We start from the raw sequence: 13,619 nt of genomic DNA on the forward strand, positions 1-13,619 counted from the left end.
AACTGAAAGTGAGGAAATAATAGATTTCAGGTATGGAGGAGCATCAGTGCAAAGGAATGAAAACAAAAAATGGAACCTGTATGAGGAACATTACGAAGGGCAGTTTAACTAAACTATAGGGAATATGAAGAGAACTATTTTTTAACATGACTGAAAAGGTAGCTTGGGGCCATATTTTAAAGTACTATGAATGTGAACATGAGCAGTTTTTAATTTCCTTCTTGAGGCAACAGGGAACCATCAGAGTTTGCTGGGAAAGAGTGATATAGTTTGACCTGTATTTTTCAAACATCATTATTCCTCAGTGTGGATAGGGATGTTGGAGCTGTGTGGAGGATAGACTGAAGTAAGGAGATACTTAAGGATGGAGGTGTGTTAGGAGGCTACCAAGACAATGCAGGTGAAAGGTAACAAGGCTCTGAAGGAGGTAGAGGGGAAAGAGAGAGAGAAAAAAGTTACAGATGAGAGAGATATTTAGGAGGTGCTTGGCGACCAGATATCAGTGGAGTAAGTGAGAGAGATAGCTATAGGATAGTGGAAGTTCAGAAGATGAGTAAGTTTAGGGGAAAGATAATGAGTTCTGTTTTGGACATTATGAGTTTAAAAAGCATATAGGACAACAAAATCAAAACATCTGGAGCATAGTGATGTAAGACCAGAGATGAGGAGAAGGAATAGAGCTGGACATTAGAGTATATGATAAGCATAAATTATTATCTAGACATATGCATATAGTTATATTACATATAATATGTTATAATATTGTTATAATATTATATCTTGTTATAAAGTCCTATAATATAACATAATGCAATTTTAATTCTATGTTATTATATTAATACTATAATTTTATTATAATTAGTGTTAGCTTATTAAACCCAGGCACATTTGTGAGGTTACCTTTTGGGAGATTGTAGAGAGATATGAAGATGGGCACTAAATTACATCTTTGGAGAATATGTAAAATTAGGTGATATTTTATGGATGATGGGTCAGCAAAAAAGACTTAAGAGGAATGTTCAGATAGGTAGATGGAGAACCAAGAGAGAGGTGTGCGACAAAGCACTTTATATACATTACATTATTTTATCCTCACAATGCCCCATTAAATAGGTACTATTATCACCCCTATTTTTCTACATGAGGAAACAGATACAGAAAGCTCAAATCAATAAGACACAAAGGTAAGTGTCGAAGGTCGGATTCATATCCTGGTCCTCCCTGACAAACGTTTTCAGATTACATTTGTGCTGTTCTCTCAAGAATATTGGGATGATTGATTATGCCTTTAAGTTATGGAGGATTTAATTAGTTTCTCTGAGAGAAGGAATTAATTTTTTGTCGTATCTTTAGTCACTGACATCCCTGCTATATTGCCTAGCATGTCATAAGCAAGTAATAACTGTTTGTTAATCGACTGATTGACAGATGAGCACTGTTGTGTAAGAAATCAGGACCAGGGTTTCTATAAAGTTTTACTTCTATAAACACTTAGTTTCATTCTAACCCACAATTTAGGAAACCTTTTGATGTAACTAATTGTATCCATAAAAAGAACTCTGTTAAAGAAATTCTCTCCTACTCCTCCAGTAAAAGACATATGTCACTATGTACAAAGATATTTATGGTGGTGCTTTTCTGTGGAGACAAAAAATTGGTGACTGAGAAGATGTATGTTGAATAGGGAATGGCAGAACATGTTGTGGTATACGATTGTGATGGAATATTATTGTGAAATAGGAATTGATGAGGGGGATGGGTTTAGAAAAAGCTGGGAAGACATATCTATTGATGCAAAGTAAAGTGAGCAGAACCAGGAAAACACTGTACAAAGTAATAGCAATATAGCAATGAAAATCAACTGTGAAAAAAATGTAGTTACTCTGATCAATATGATGGTCAAACACAATTCTAAAGGACTCATGATGAAAAATTCTACCCACCTCCTAAAGAGAGAACTGAGTAATTCTGAATGAGGATTGAAACATTTTTTACTTTATTTTCCTTGTTTTTTTGTGCAACTTGGCTACTATGAAATATATATTTTACATGACTTCACATGTACAATGGGTGTCATATTGATTGACTTCTCAATGGGTGGGAGATAATTAGGAGGGAGCAAGAGAATTTGGAACTCAAAATTAAAAAAACATAAAAATAAAAGCAAATTTTAAAAAAAATCTAATAACAGTACTGTTAGGTGGGAAATTGAGATAGTAAACTTGAGGTAAACCTTAATTGACCAAGATGGTTTCCATATGTTAGTTTGTGGTTACAAAGACCCAGAAGAGAACATACCCCATGGGGCACTGGAGTGGCCCATGATGGGAGATGGGAAGGAACAAATACAGCAGCATCTCTACCTTCTTGAGTTTGGATTTTTATGGACATATAGTCTCATCAGAATCAGCAAATGAAGCTGGGACTAAGGATAGAAATGTTTGTGCATTGTGTTCTTTCACTGCTACAAGGGGGACAATGCCGCTATTGAAAGTAGAATTAGAAGCCATGGTGTCATCGCCCCATTCACCACTATGAAGTGCTTGTTAATTCCCTAGGGGCTATGAGCTATACTCATTGCTTCCAAAATACAAAACCATGAAAGCTATTTATATTTGTATTACTGTGAAAATACTACAAACACACAGGAAATAAAAACTATAATCAATGTGGAAACTTTATTAACGGCTTCCAAACTGAAATGTCATGTTAGTAGCAGGCAAGATGATCTCCTGGAGTCCTTCCTTTTCCTCCTTGGTTCTTAGGGTTATTGATCTGTAGATGAAAGGAGTCTCAGGGGGCACTTAGTCCACCTCTATTTATAGATGAGAATACTGTGCAAGGAGTCATCATTTCTTCTGCTTCTTCCTTCTTTCTTCCTTCTCCTCTTCTTTCTTTTTCCTCTTCTGTTTCTCCTCATCTTCATTTTTTTTGTTCTAGTCCTACTATTTTTCTTTCTTATTCTATAAAAGAGCCCAGATTTCTGAGCATTCAGGATGTAATATAGCATTAATTGTTATAAAGCTGCAAATATAATTGAGCTTACTTTTTGTTTCTTTGTGGTGCTTTTTAAAACTATCCAAACTGGATTAAAAAAATCTTAGAACTTTACATTTCAAATTAAAACAATTCTGAGGTACCACCTCGTACCTATCAGACTGGCTAATATGACAGAAAAAGAAAATGATACATGTAAAAATGTGAGGGACATGAGATAGTACTGCACTATGGAGTTGTGAACGATCCAACCATTCTGCACAGCAGTTTGACTCTATATGCAGCGGGCAATTAAATTTTGCATACCTTTGAGCCAATACTACCACTACTAGGTCTATATTTCAAATTATCAGATTATCATCATTAAAAAAAGCAATAGGACCTACATGTACAAAATATTTATAGTAACTAGTTTTTGTGATGGCAAAAATAACTGGAAATTGAGGGGATGCCCATCAACTAGGGAATGGCTGAACAAATTGTATTTGAAAACAATTTGTATTTGAGTGTAATAGAATACTATTGTATCCTATTATTATAACATTGTGTTATAAGAAACAATGAGCAGATATATTTCAGAAAAACCTAGAATGATTTACATGAACTGATGCAAGGTGAAATGAGCAGAACCAGGAGAACATTGTACATAGCAACACTACTCAATAATCACCTAAAATGACTTGGTTCTTCTCAGCAATACAATGATCCAAGACAATTCCAAAAGACTCATGATGGAAAATGCTATGCACACTCAGAGAAAGAGCTGATGTAGTCCAAATGCAGATTGAACCATACTATTTTCATTTTATTATTTTTTCACAGCTTTTCCACCTTTTGGTCTGTTTCTTCTTTTACAACATGACTAATATGGCAATATTCATTACTTGACTGCACATATAGTCTAAATCAAGTGACTTACCATTTTAGGAAAGGGAAAAGAGGAAGAATATTTTGGAACTCAAAGGTTTTTTTCATGAATGTTAAAAACTTTCTCTACATGTAATTGGACAAAATAAACTACTATTAAAAACTTTGCATTTCCAAGGTAGCTAGGTAATATAGTGCATTGAGTGCTGAATTTTGAGTCAGGAAGACCTAAGTTCAGTGCTGCCACAGACACTTAATTAGCTTTGTGACACTGACCAAGTCACTGAAACTTTCATTTGTCTCAGTTTCTTCATCTGCAAAATAGGGGATAATAACTGCAGTCATCCCACAGAATTATTGAGGGGATCAAATAAAATTCCATGATATAAGGTAATTTCCAAATCTTTAAGTGCTATGTAACTGCTAGCTATTATTAAGAAATAAAGCTGTATCATGAATTATTATTCACATGTTATTAATAGTGTATTATTTATTAATTATGTTATTAATATTATGATTTGTTGATAATATTACATTATCTTAAAATTATATCCATGATACACATTATCAACTTCTAAAAGTAATGAACATTTCATAAACCTAAAAATAAAATATTCATAGTAAATGATTTTTTCCTTTGCTCTTTTTAATAAGAGCAAAGAAACTGAACATGAACTTATACATGTAATTATATTTAAAATTTACATTTCTAGGGAAAACATACATTAAATATAAATTTATATAATCAAATGATAATTTGTGTTGTAAACAAAATATATTTGGAAATAATCTATTCCAAATAGTCCCAAGGTCTTTGAGTTCCTGAGCAAATATAGTCTGAGATATAGAACTACACCACAGGATATCTACTGTTCTAAGAATTACTCTCTCTAGTCTTTTGATATATTTTTTTCTTATAAACTCACTTTTTATTTAAAAACTGAAATCATACATAAAAATGAGAGCTAGGTCTAATTAAATAACAACTTAGTAAAATAAGACATTGTTCATTAGGGAAGACAGCTAGGACATCCCTCTTGAAATCAGACACTTATCAAAAAGAAAAGTTTACTTTCCTTGGGCAATTGTAATAGAAACTAATAGCCAATGTATTTTTAATTTCACCTATCTCTATGACTTAGATTGCTAACAACTTTATGATTCAATATTTGTCATCATAAAAGTTAAAAGCCTATTACATGTTAAGTATCCAACTATTTTGTCAAAGTGTATATAATCAGATTATCATCAAGCTTTATGTTACACATAATGTAGTCCATTATGTAGTCCAGTTCCCACAGGGAAGCAACAAGCTTTGGTGACACAGCTTCTAAGTTTCAAAGCTGGCCAGCAGGTGGCTGTGGGTATGAAGACTGCTGGAAAGGTCAAAGGACAAAGGTATAGATGTATAGATTTGCCAGTTAGGACCACTGACTTTCAGAAAGGGAAAGAACCTCAAAGGTCTTTGAACCCCAAACTCTCATTTCCCAAGTTGGGCCCAAAAATGTGAATGAATTTGTACAGAGAGTTTCACATTGAAATCAGGTCTTCTTCAAAGTCTAGCAGTGTGATGAAATCAAACAAACTCTGAAATTGGAGTCACAGCCCCCAAGTTCAAATCTGGGCTCTGTCACTTACTACTGAGAACCAACTGATGTTGGACTAGTCAGCCAACTTCTCTAAGCCTGTTTCCTCTTGTCTATGTCAATAGAGGGTGGTAGATTTGCTCAACTCTATTGCATTTAAGTAGTGATTAGATGCCCAATTAACCTCATAGGCCTCAAATGAAGAGTGGAAAAGCCCTTCAAACTGTAGCAACACTGCATAAAAGTCTTGTTTAGAGAGGCCAAGGAAAGATGAAAATGCCCTTGGGATCATCTTTAAGTTATCAAGTAAGTTGAGAAAGGATGGATTCAAGAGACTGGAACAATTGTGCATTCCAGGACAATGTCAAAGAAAAGATGGGACTCAGCTGTGGAAGGAAAAGGAGATGTCAAGGAGGGCAATTCAGCTCTGCAAATAGCTAGGATTATAAGGCCTTGGCTGTGGAAAGTCCCACTAAACACTCAGCATCTTTTCCATATTTCTCTCCCAACGCCTGCCTATCCAGAAACAATACAATTTGATGTTTTATTATTCAAATGTTACCAGTAAATGTAGTTTCCTTTGGCCACAGATGCCAAAGGTTGACTAAAGATGGCTATAAATGGAAGATTAGGCAGGGAGCTCAATATGTTCCTGAATGCTGGGAATTTTTCTAATAAAAACAGTGAACATTCATATATCACTTACTATGTGCCAAGCACTATGCTAAGCTCTTTACAATTATTATCTTCACTAATCCTCACAAGGATAAAAGAAGGTAGATGCTATTATTATCCTGTTTTACATATGGGAAAATTGAGGCCGACAGATATTAATTTTTTTTGTCTAGTCCAACACCATATTGAACTCAGGTCTTCCTGACTATGGATCTTATGCCCTATCCACAGCACCACAAGAATTCAGAGTGATTGAGATATTATCTTGCTCAAAGTAAGATAAATATTATAATAGAATGTTTCATATAAAATAAGGTGGTTAGGCTAGATGACCTCTAAGTTTCCTAGTAGCTCAAGAGCTAAGATCTTACTGTTCCATGACTGTTTCAAAACATTATTGTGGTATTTGAAGCTATGGGAGAAAGTGAGATTACTATAGAGGGAAACAGAGAAAGAGAAGAAACAAGTCTGAGAAGAAAGTCCTAGGGAATTCATAAACAGAGGGGCTGAGATATGAAGAAGGACCAATCCAGAACAAAGAAGAAACAGCCAAAGACTCAGAAGGAGCAAGGAAAGCTAATGCCATAAAAACCAAGGGAAGAATTCAAAGAAGGAGCTATCATTTAGCAAAGGCAAATGCAGCAGAAAAGGCAAAATTTACCATGTATCCTCTTCTGCATGCTAACTAATCCCCAAAGCCTTTGAAATAGTCTCACTACCTTTATGACCTTAGGTAAGTTACATCCCTTCTATTAGTCTCAGCTTCTTCATCTATAAAAAGGCAGGGGTTGGACTCAATGACCACTAGGTTCCTTCCAAGTTCTAAATATATGACACTGTGAAAGTAGTTTATAAATTCAACACCTTAAAAGTAGGATAATTAGGTCGGGGGAAAAAGTAAAAGAAATCTGGAAAGAAGATCTACATCTGGAAGGTACTGGAGAGGATATTTAACCCCATTGCCTTATCTTACAGCTGAGGAAACTGAGGTCTGAAGAACTGAAGTCATTTCCCCAAGGCTCATGAATGGCATAGTTTGGTATCAGACATTTCATAGATACAAATGTGATTTAGACCACTAGGTACTTTTGCCTTTTTATTGATTCATTGCTTTACTGCTTATTTGTTTATTAATTTTATCTGGATAGAAGATACTTTTTACATGTGAATGTAGGTATCTCAACATTTTTTACTGTTCGTCCTTGTTATTATTAGTATTGTTTTCTACTTAACCTACTTTGTTTCTGCTTTTCCGATTGGTCCTTCTCTGAAAGACTTTGTGTCATTATGACTGGTTTTGAGGGAACATTTAAGACTTTTTTCCCACACAGAGAGTATCAAAGGCAGAGAAAAGACAAATGATTCTAATCCTTCATTCTAGTCTCTTGCTCCTCCATTTCAACATGAAATGAGGTCAGATTAAATTATAGCGAAGGACACTGAGATTTTTCTCTTTGATACTGGGAATATAAATGAATAGAGGAAAAAGATCAAAAAGGAGGTGATGTGATCCGGTGGAGAATATTCTGATAGCAAATTGTGCCTGTACATTTTTTCCATTTCTCTTCTTTTTGGTGTTGAAAAACTGTTTGCATTTAAAAAAATAGAGGGAGATGTATATTTGAGTGTCGAATATAGACTTAAAAACTGGATGGTAACAGCCCCTTTTGTCTTAAATCCTCATTTTTACAGATGAGGAAAACAATTATAAAAGGTATGGCAAAGTGCATAGAGTACTGGATTCCCATAAAGGAAGCCCAAGTTTCATATCCTGTCTCTGACACTAGCTCTGTGATCACAGACCAGTCATTCAATTCCTCTAAGCCTCAGTTTCTCTATATATAAGATGAGGACCATAATAACTCTTGTAGTTTCATTACAGGATTGGTGCCAGGTTTGAGTGAAATCACATGCATGGCATTCTTTTAGAACTTCAAAGGTGCCACATCAATGTCACTCACAAAGGAAGATTGACTTGTCATGGGGTGTTACCTGTATGACGCTGTCCCCAGGGCTCATGTCTGTGTAAACATAGACATCATAGGAGATTGCAGGGAAGGTTGGAGTGTTGTCATTCGCATCAATCACCTTGATGTTGACTGTAACAGGACTGCTTTCTTGGACACCATCAAATGCAGTTATCTTTAAAGGAAAAAAAAAGAAGCCCAGACCTTTAATGAAGAAGTACTAATTTGAATTGTCACTGAATACAGCACGTTCTTACAATAGACTTTTTCTTCTAACGGTGCAGATGATAAAAAAAATCCCTTGCTATTTCAAAGGGAATCATTTTCCCCACAAGCACATTCAGAACTATGCACACAGACTTTTGTATAACAAAAACAATGTGTTCTGGGATTCTGGGAAGTTCTATAGGCAAGTCAACCCCATCACTTTTATTCCTGCTACTAAATGCAGTTAGAATGAATGTTGATTTTCAATGTGCAGGAGAACTGGAACTAACCAGATAAACATATCCAAGTTACATAGGGATAGGAATAATGTATAATGTATAAACATTACCTCTGCTTAAAAATCCAATATGTGGATAACCTTCTGACTCATTTTAGAATTATTTCACTCATTCATATAGAATGTTGTCCACTGATCAAGAGTGAATAACAGTCCGTGATAGTAGGAAAAAAATGTTGGGTCATTGTGAGGATCAAACAAAATGAAGTAGGCAAAGTACTTTGAAAATTGCTGTGAGTTATCCAACTGTATCCCTCTCCCTCCCCCCCCTCTGTCTGTCTGTCTCTTCCCCCTTCTTTCCACCCTCCTTCCCCCCTCTTCACTCTCCTCTCTTAAGATTGGAGAGTCATATCTATGACTTCCCAATTTCGGGAGCATTTTAAGCCAGGTATGTGAATACCATCCACTGGTGTAAATCTAGTAATCTTATATAACAGAATCACCGAGAGTTAATCAGAGCTGGAAGGTCAGGTTACTTGCTCCTGGTCACACAGACAGCATTTATCCAAAACAGTGTTTGAACCTAAATCTTCCTGACTCCAGGGCTGACCTCCTAACAACTACACCACTTAACCTCTTTGAATTGGGCTATTACTAAGATAAATTTAATACAAGGAAACTCCAGATGTCTACAATCATGGACGCAACCTCATGGCTTTCTAGTCATAAATAGAGAAAAGCTGCATAAGACATTTCTTATTGATATATTATTTTCTTTGAGCTACTCCATGAAACTTACTGCCCTCACACCCACCCACAATGCACTGACCTTTTAACTTTTGAAAAATAGTCTCATTCAGTGACATCAGAATTGTTTGTACAGAGATGCAAGGAGGCTTACCGAGAAGGTGTAGTACTGCTGTTCTTCCCTGTCCACTGGCTGAAGCAAGGTGAGGTAGCGTGTTATACCAGATGGAGTCACAGTGAAGACCGAGGTATAGTCATTCAGAAAGAGATGGACCTCTGGGTCTTTTGTCTTTAAAAAAAATAATATTCATTAAGAGCTCGATGAGCCATTTGTTCATTACTTAGAAGCAATCTCAGAGTTTATGAAATGAAATAGACAAAGAACTTACATAAATTATTACACTAAACAATAAGTGGATTTTTCACCTCAGTAACTCACAGATGAAGCAAAATGACTCCAAAAGTCTGATCCTTTTGAGGGGACAGCACAATATGGAAGACTCACATTTGTGTGATTAATGAATGCATGCAAATTTGAAAGGAAAGAGAGCTTTGTAAAGAAAATGCAATTATTCTAAAGAAAAAAGAGCACATTCCTACCATTTACCAAGCCACCAGGTAATCTCTAATTTATGTATAAAAATTCCTGAGTACTATGTTTGAAGTCAGAAGAACCAGACCCAGAGTGACTATGGATGAGATACTGTTCTTCTCTGGGCTTCAGATTGAAAAGGTCCCGTCCCCTGAGATGAGATGAGATGAGAGGAGATGAGATGAGATGAGATGAGATGACATCAGCATCTCCCTTCTTTTGGTAGAAAGGTGGAGAATTTCAGGTGTTTAATGTTCCAAAGTTTGTTGGGTTTTTGTTGCTGCTTTTATAAAGAGGGGACTTATTAGGTAGTTGGGTTAATGAGTATATTTCTAGGAGACACTAAGATATAATATTTTACTAAACTTCTAATATATGAAACATGTGACAAGATGTCTATTTGTTTACTATCTTCCTACTCTATAATTCTAACTTACATATTTCTTATTTAGGAGTATTCACTGTGACCTTATATGGGAATTCCTCATTGACTTCCAAATTTATGATTATCTCCCTCACTCCCCTGCCCCCACACCTACACATCTTTTCCCTTCTCTCATACTGCCTTAAAATTCATCAGATGACTATTCACTGTTCATAACATTTTGCACCTTTCCTTTACCAGTATGCAAAGTGAAAGATGGGATATATGGTGACAATACTGGCCAAGAGGTCAAAGACAAGGGAAAGATATTTTTTCCCGTCTTTGAATGCCTATCTTCCTCTCTGTCCAACCAATGGAGCCTCATCAATCTCAATACTTCTGTTGTAGATGAGATCAGCTGTGGTCATCCTATATTCTTACCACCATTACTAGCCCTCAAATTTTTCAAACATCATGCTTACCTTTTCTAATGCTAGTCCATGCTCTAGTTCTTGAGTCTCTTTTTTTTTCCTGACACAGAGATAAATTTTATTTGACTTCTCCAAAAACTTTCCATTAGTATTCATACATGGTCTCCCTAAAGCCTCTAAGTAATAAAGGGGTGAAAAACAGAGAGAGTTTTATCATTTTCACTAGCAGTTATAAACCTTAGACAGCTTCCAATGTGTTCCAGGTTTGTTTCAAGGAGAGGAGGTTTGGAGAGAAACCATGATGGCATATTGTTCTCTAAGAGAGTTAAGGGACAAATGGAAGAGCCATGACTCCAATCACGTTCTTCTTCATCCATCAAGACTCCCTTCCACTATCCCACACTGCCTCTACAAGTGGGCAGTTTGATGAAAGAGAGACTCAGTTGTTCACAGAGTAATATCCCTAAGGATTATGCCTGTTATTTATTCACATTCTAATTCTATAAAATGTCTCCAGAGAGGATTCACTCGTAGAAGATCTATTTTAATTAAGGAGTTTCAGCTCATTAAGTTGAAAACACATGAATTTACCTGAACTACTTGAAAGAGAAGCTAAATAATGATAAATCGTATGAGACAGAGCATGGCAAAAAGGTCATGCCTGAAAATTAATTTATCCTCCAGAATCTTCCAGATCTTTAATGTATATCCCTTAAAAGATAAGATGTTCACATAAAATGACTCAATGAATGAAACCATTGTATTAGCACACTGCAAGGCAGCAGAAAAAATACATACATACATACATACATACATACATACATATATATATATATATATATATATATATATATTATAATTCAGTTGTGGTAAGAGGATGTGAGGAGGATACTTGGGATACAGGAAAGGAAGGGAGGACGTGATTTGGAAAAGGAAGATGAGATGAGTAAATTATCGATAGGAAGACGACAGTCATAGGGTCAATGTGGTTTTCAGTAAGTGAAAGTCATTCTCTCAGAAAGAGCAGGTAACCCATGAGATTTATGTCCTTAACAAGTGACTCATTTGTTCAGGATAGAGAGCTCCATATATCCAGTTTGTTTATATACAAAACTGTTTTAACCATTCCCCCTCCCATCCCTCTGTGTGGATGTACTGTTAATTTACAACTGATCTCCAAACACAAATTAGCACAATTTTAAAACGATTTTTAGACAATTTTAAACGATCCAAGGATCCAAATATGGCACCTCATTCAGTGTTAGTTTCAAGAGGAATACTATTAAATATCACATAGCCTTTATATCAGGGGTGTGTGTATGGGGGTGGGGTGGGGCTAAGGAAAAGAAGAGAGTAGCCATTAGGTGTAGCCATGATGGGCTTAATTTAAAGCCTTTCCCTTTAAGAATATAAAGAAAATAAAATATATAGAGAGCTCTGATTTAGCCCACAATGTGATTTAAACTGGGGAATTGCAAATAGAAAAAAATAACAATTTTGCATAGATTAACCTCTCTATATGTACTTTAAAGAACTTTACAAAAGTTTTTTAAGTGAGTTAAATACCAGCTATTTATGCTTATTATCAGATTCTGTGTTAACAACTTATATTGTAGAACACTGATTGGAGTTCAACCTTTGACATTTCCCAAAGCTCAATAACCCCAGAAAAATAAGCAATGTGAAATTCTTAAGATATCCTTTGGTAGGAGGCCTCTTGCTTTTGGATGGTGTAGCCAACTATATTCCTATTTTATTTTATTCTGAGCAGTGTACTTTGAACAATCTTACATAAAAGAGTTAATTATTTTGGCTAATATATGGTTGCACACATAACATGTTTGTTTCTTTTTTATCATTATGTAAACTCCACGAGGGCACAGAATATGACTTATCTAAGTTGCCCATCTCCCCTAACACTATACAAAAGAGATGAAGACAGGAGTTGCTTAATAATTACTTGTTGAATGAATGCATGAATCAATCAATGAACTAGTAAATCTGCATTTTTCAGTACCTACTATATACAAAGCACTGTGACAAGCACAGGGAATTTTTTAACAGGCGCAAACTTAAATAGTCTTCCCCGCCTCCTCACAACACACACACACACACACACACACACACACACACACACACACACACGCATGCACACACATAAAGATCTTTCATTCTTTAGAAGGAGAGTACATGAGAATATATATATATATATATGTATGTAGTTACAAATTTTCAATATATTTCGCTGATATACGCATGTATGTGTTTTACGCTGGATATAATTTTGTTATTTTTATTGATTCATATGGATCTTCTAGATCTTACAATACCTAAGGGTTATCTTTATGAAAATCAATTAAATATCCAAATAAACTAGATTAAAGAGAATTCCAGTTAAAGAAAACCAGATAAGTGACTCCCTATCTAGATTTTCCTCTCTTGCTCTTTTTTTAAAGACTTGATCTTGACACATTTCAAGATTCTTATTGAATCTTCAATTTAGAAGAGCTTTGCTCCAAAGGAAAGCCCATCATCCTGTTCCTTACAGGAATCCAGTTCTCAGGACAGCTATTTATGCCTAAGATCAATGACATTACTCCTTTTTTATTTTTTTACTCAAATCTCCAGGCCCAGGGAGACTCCAAGTGAACAAGATCCAATTCATCTCTTTCTTGTACTTAACTTTACTCTTTCTTCTCTGATTTTCATATCCTGTCTTTCAATATCTTTCTTTCACTACATTCTAATTTCTGCTAGATGTTTGGTCCTTCACAATCTGATTCCAGCCTACCTTTCCATCCTACTAATTATTATTGCCTTTTGTGGTTCAGCCAAACTGGTGCCAGCTTGAAACTATGCCACCTTTCTTCCTACCAGAAACTTAGACTCTATCCTTGGTATCAACCTGGGCTGTGAAAGTGAAGCATTCATCTTGTTTTGCTTGGATC

The 13,619-nt window shown here is 35.5% G+C and overlaps 1 protein-coding gene across 1 annotated transcript in view; it reads right to left on the reverse strand.

Moving 5' to 3' along the window:
* The window catches only part of PCDH15 (protocadherin related 15), a 1,035,697-nt gene that overhangs the window by 420,754 nt on the left and 601,324 nt on the right, over positions 1 to 13,619 (reverse strand). The window contains exons 11-12 of the mRNA XM_036735025.1: positions 9,439 to 9,573; positions 8,118 to 8,267 (exon numbers count right to left, since the gene is read on the reverse strand). Coding sequence (XP_036590920.1) covers positions 8,118 to 8,267; positions 9,439 to 9,573 — 285 coding nt within the window. The remainder of the gene's footprint in view (positions 1 to 8,117; positions 8,268 to 9,438; positions 9,574 to 13,619) is intronic.

This window comes from Trichosurus vulpecula, chromosome 8 (genome assembly GCF_011100635.1).
Source record: "Trichosurus vulpecula isolate mTriVul1 chromosome 8, mTriVul1.pri, whole genome shotgun sequence".
In the NCBI taxonomy this organism is placed as follows: Eukaryota; Metazoa; Chordata; class Mammalia; order Diprotodontia; family Phalangeridae; genus Trichosurus; species Trichosurus vulpecula.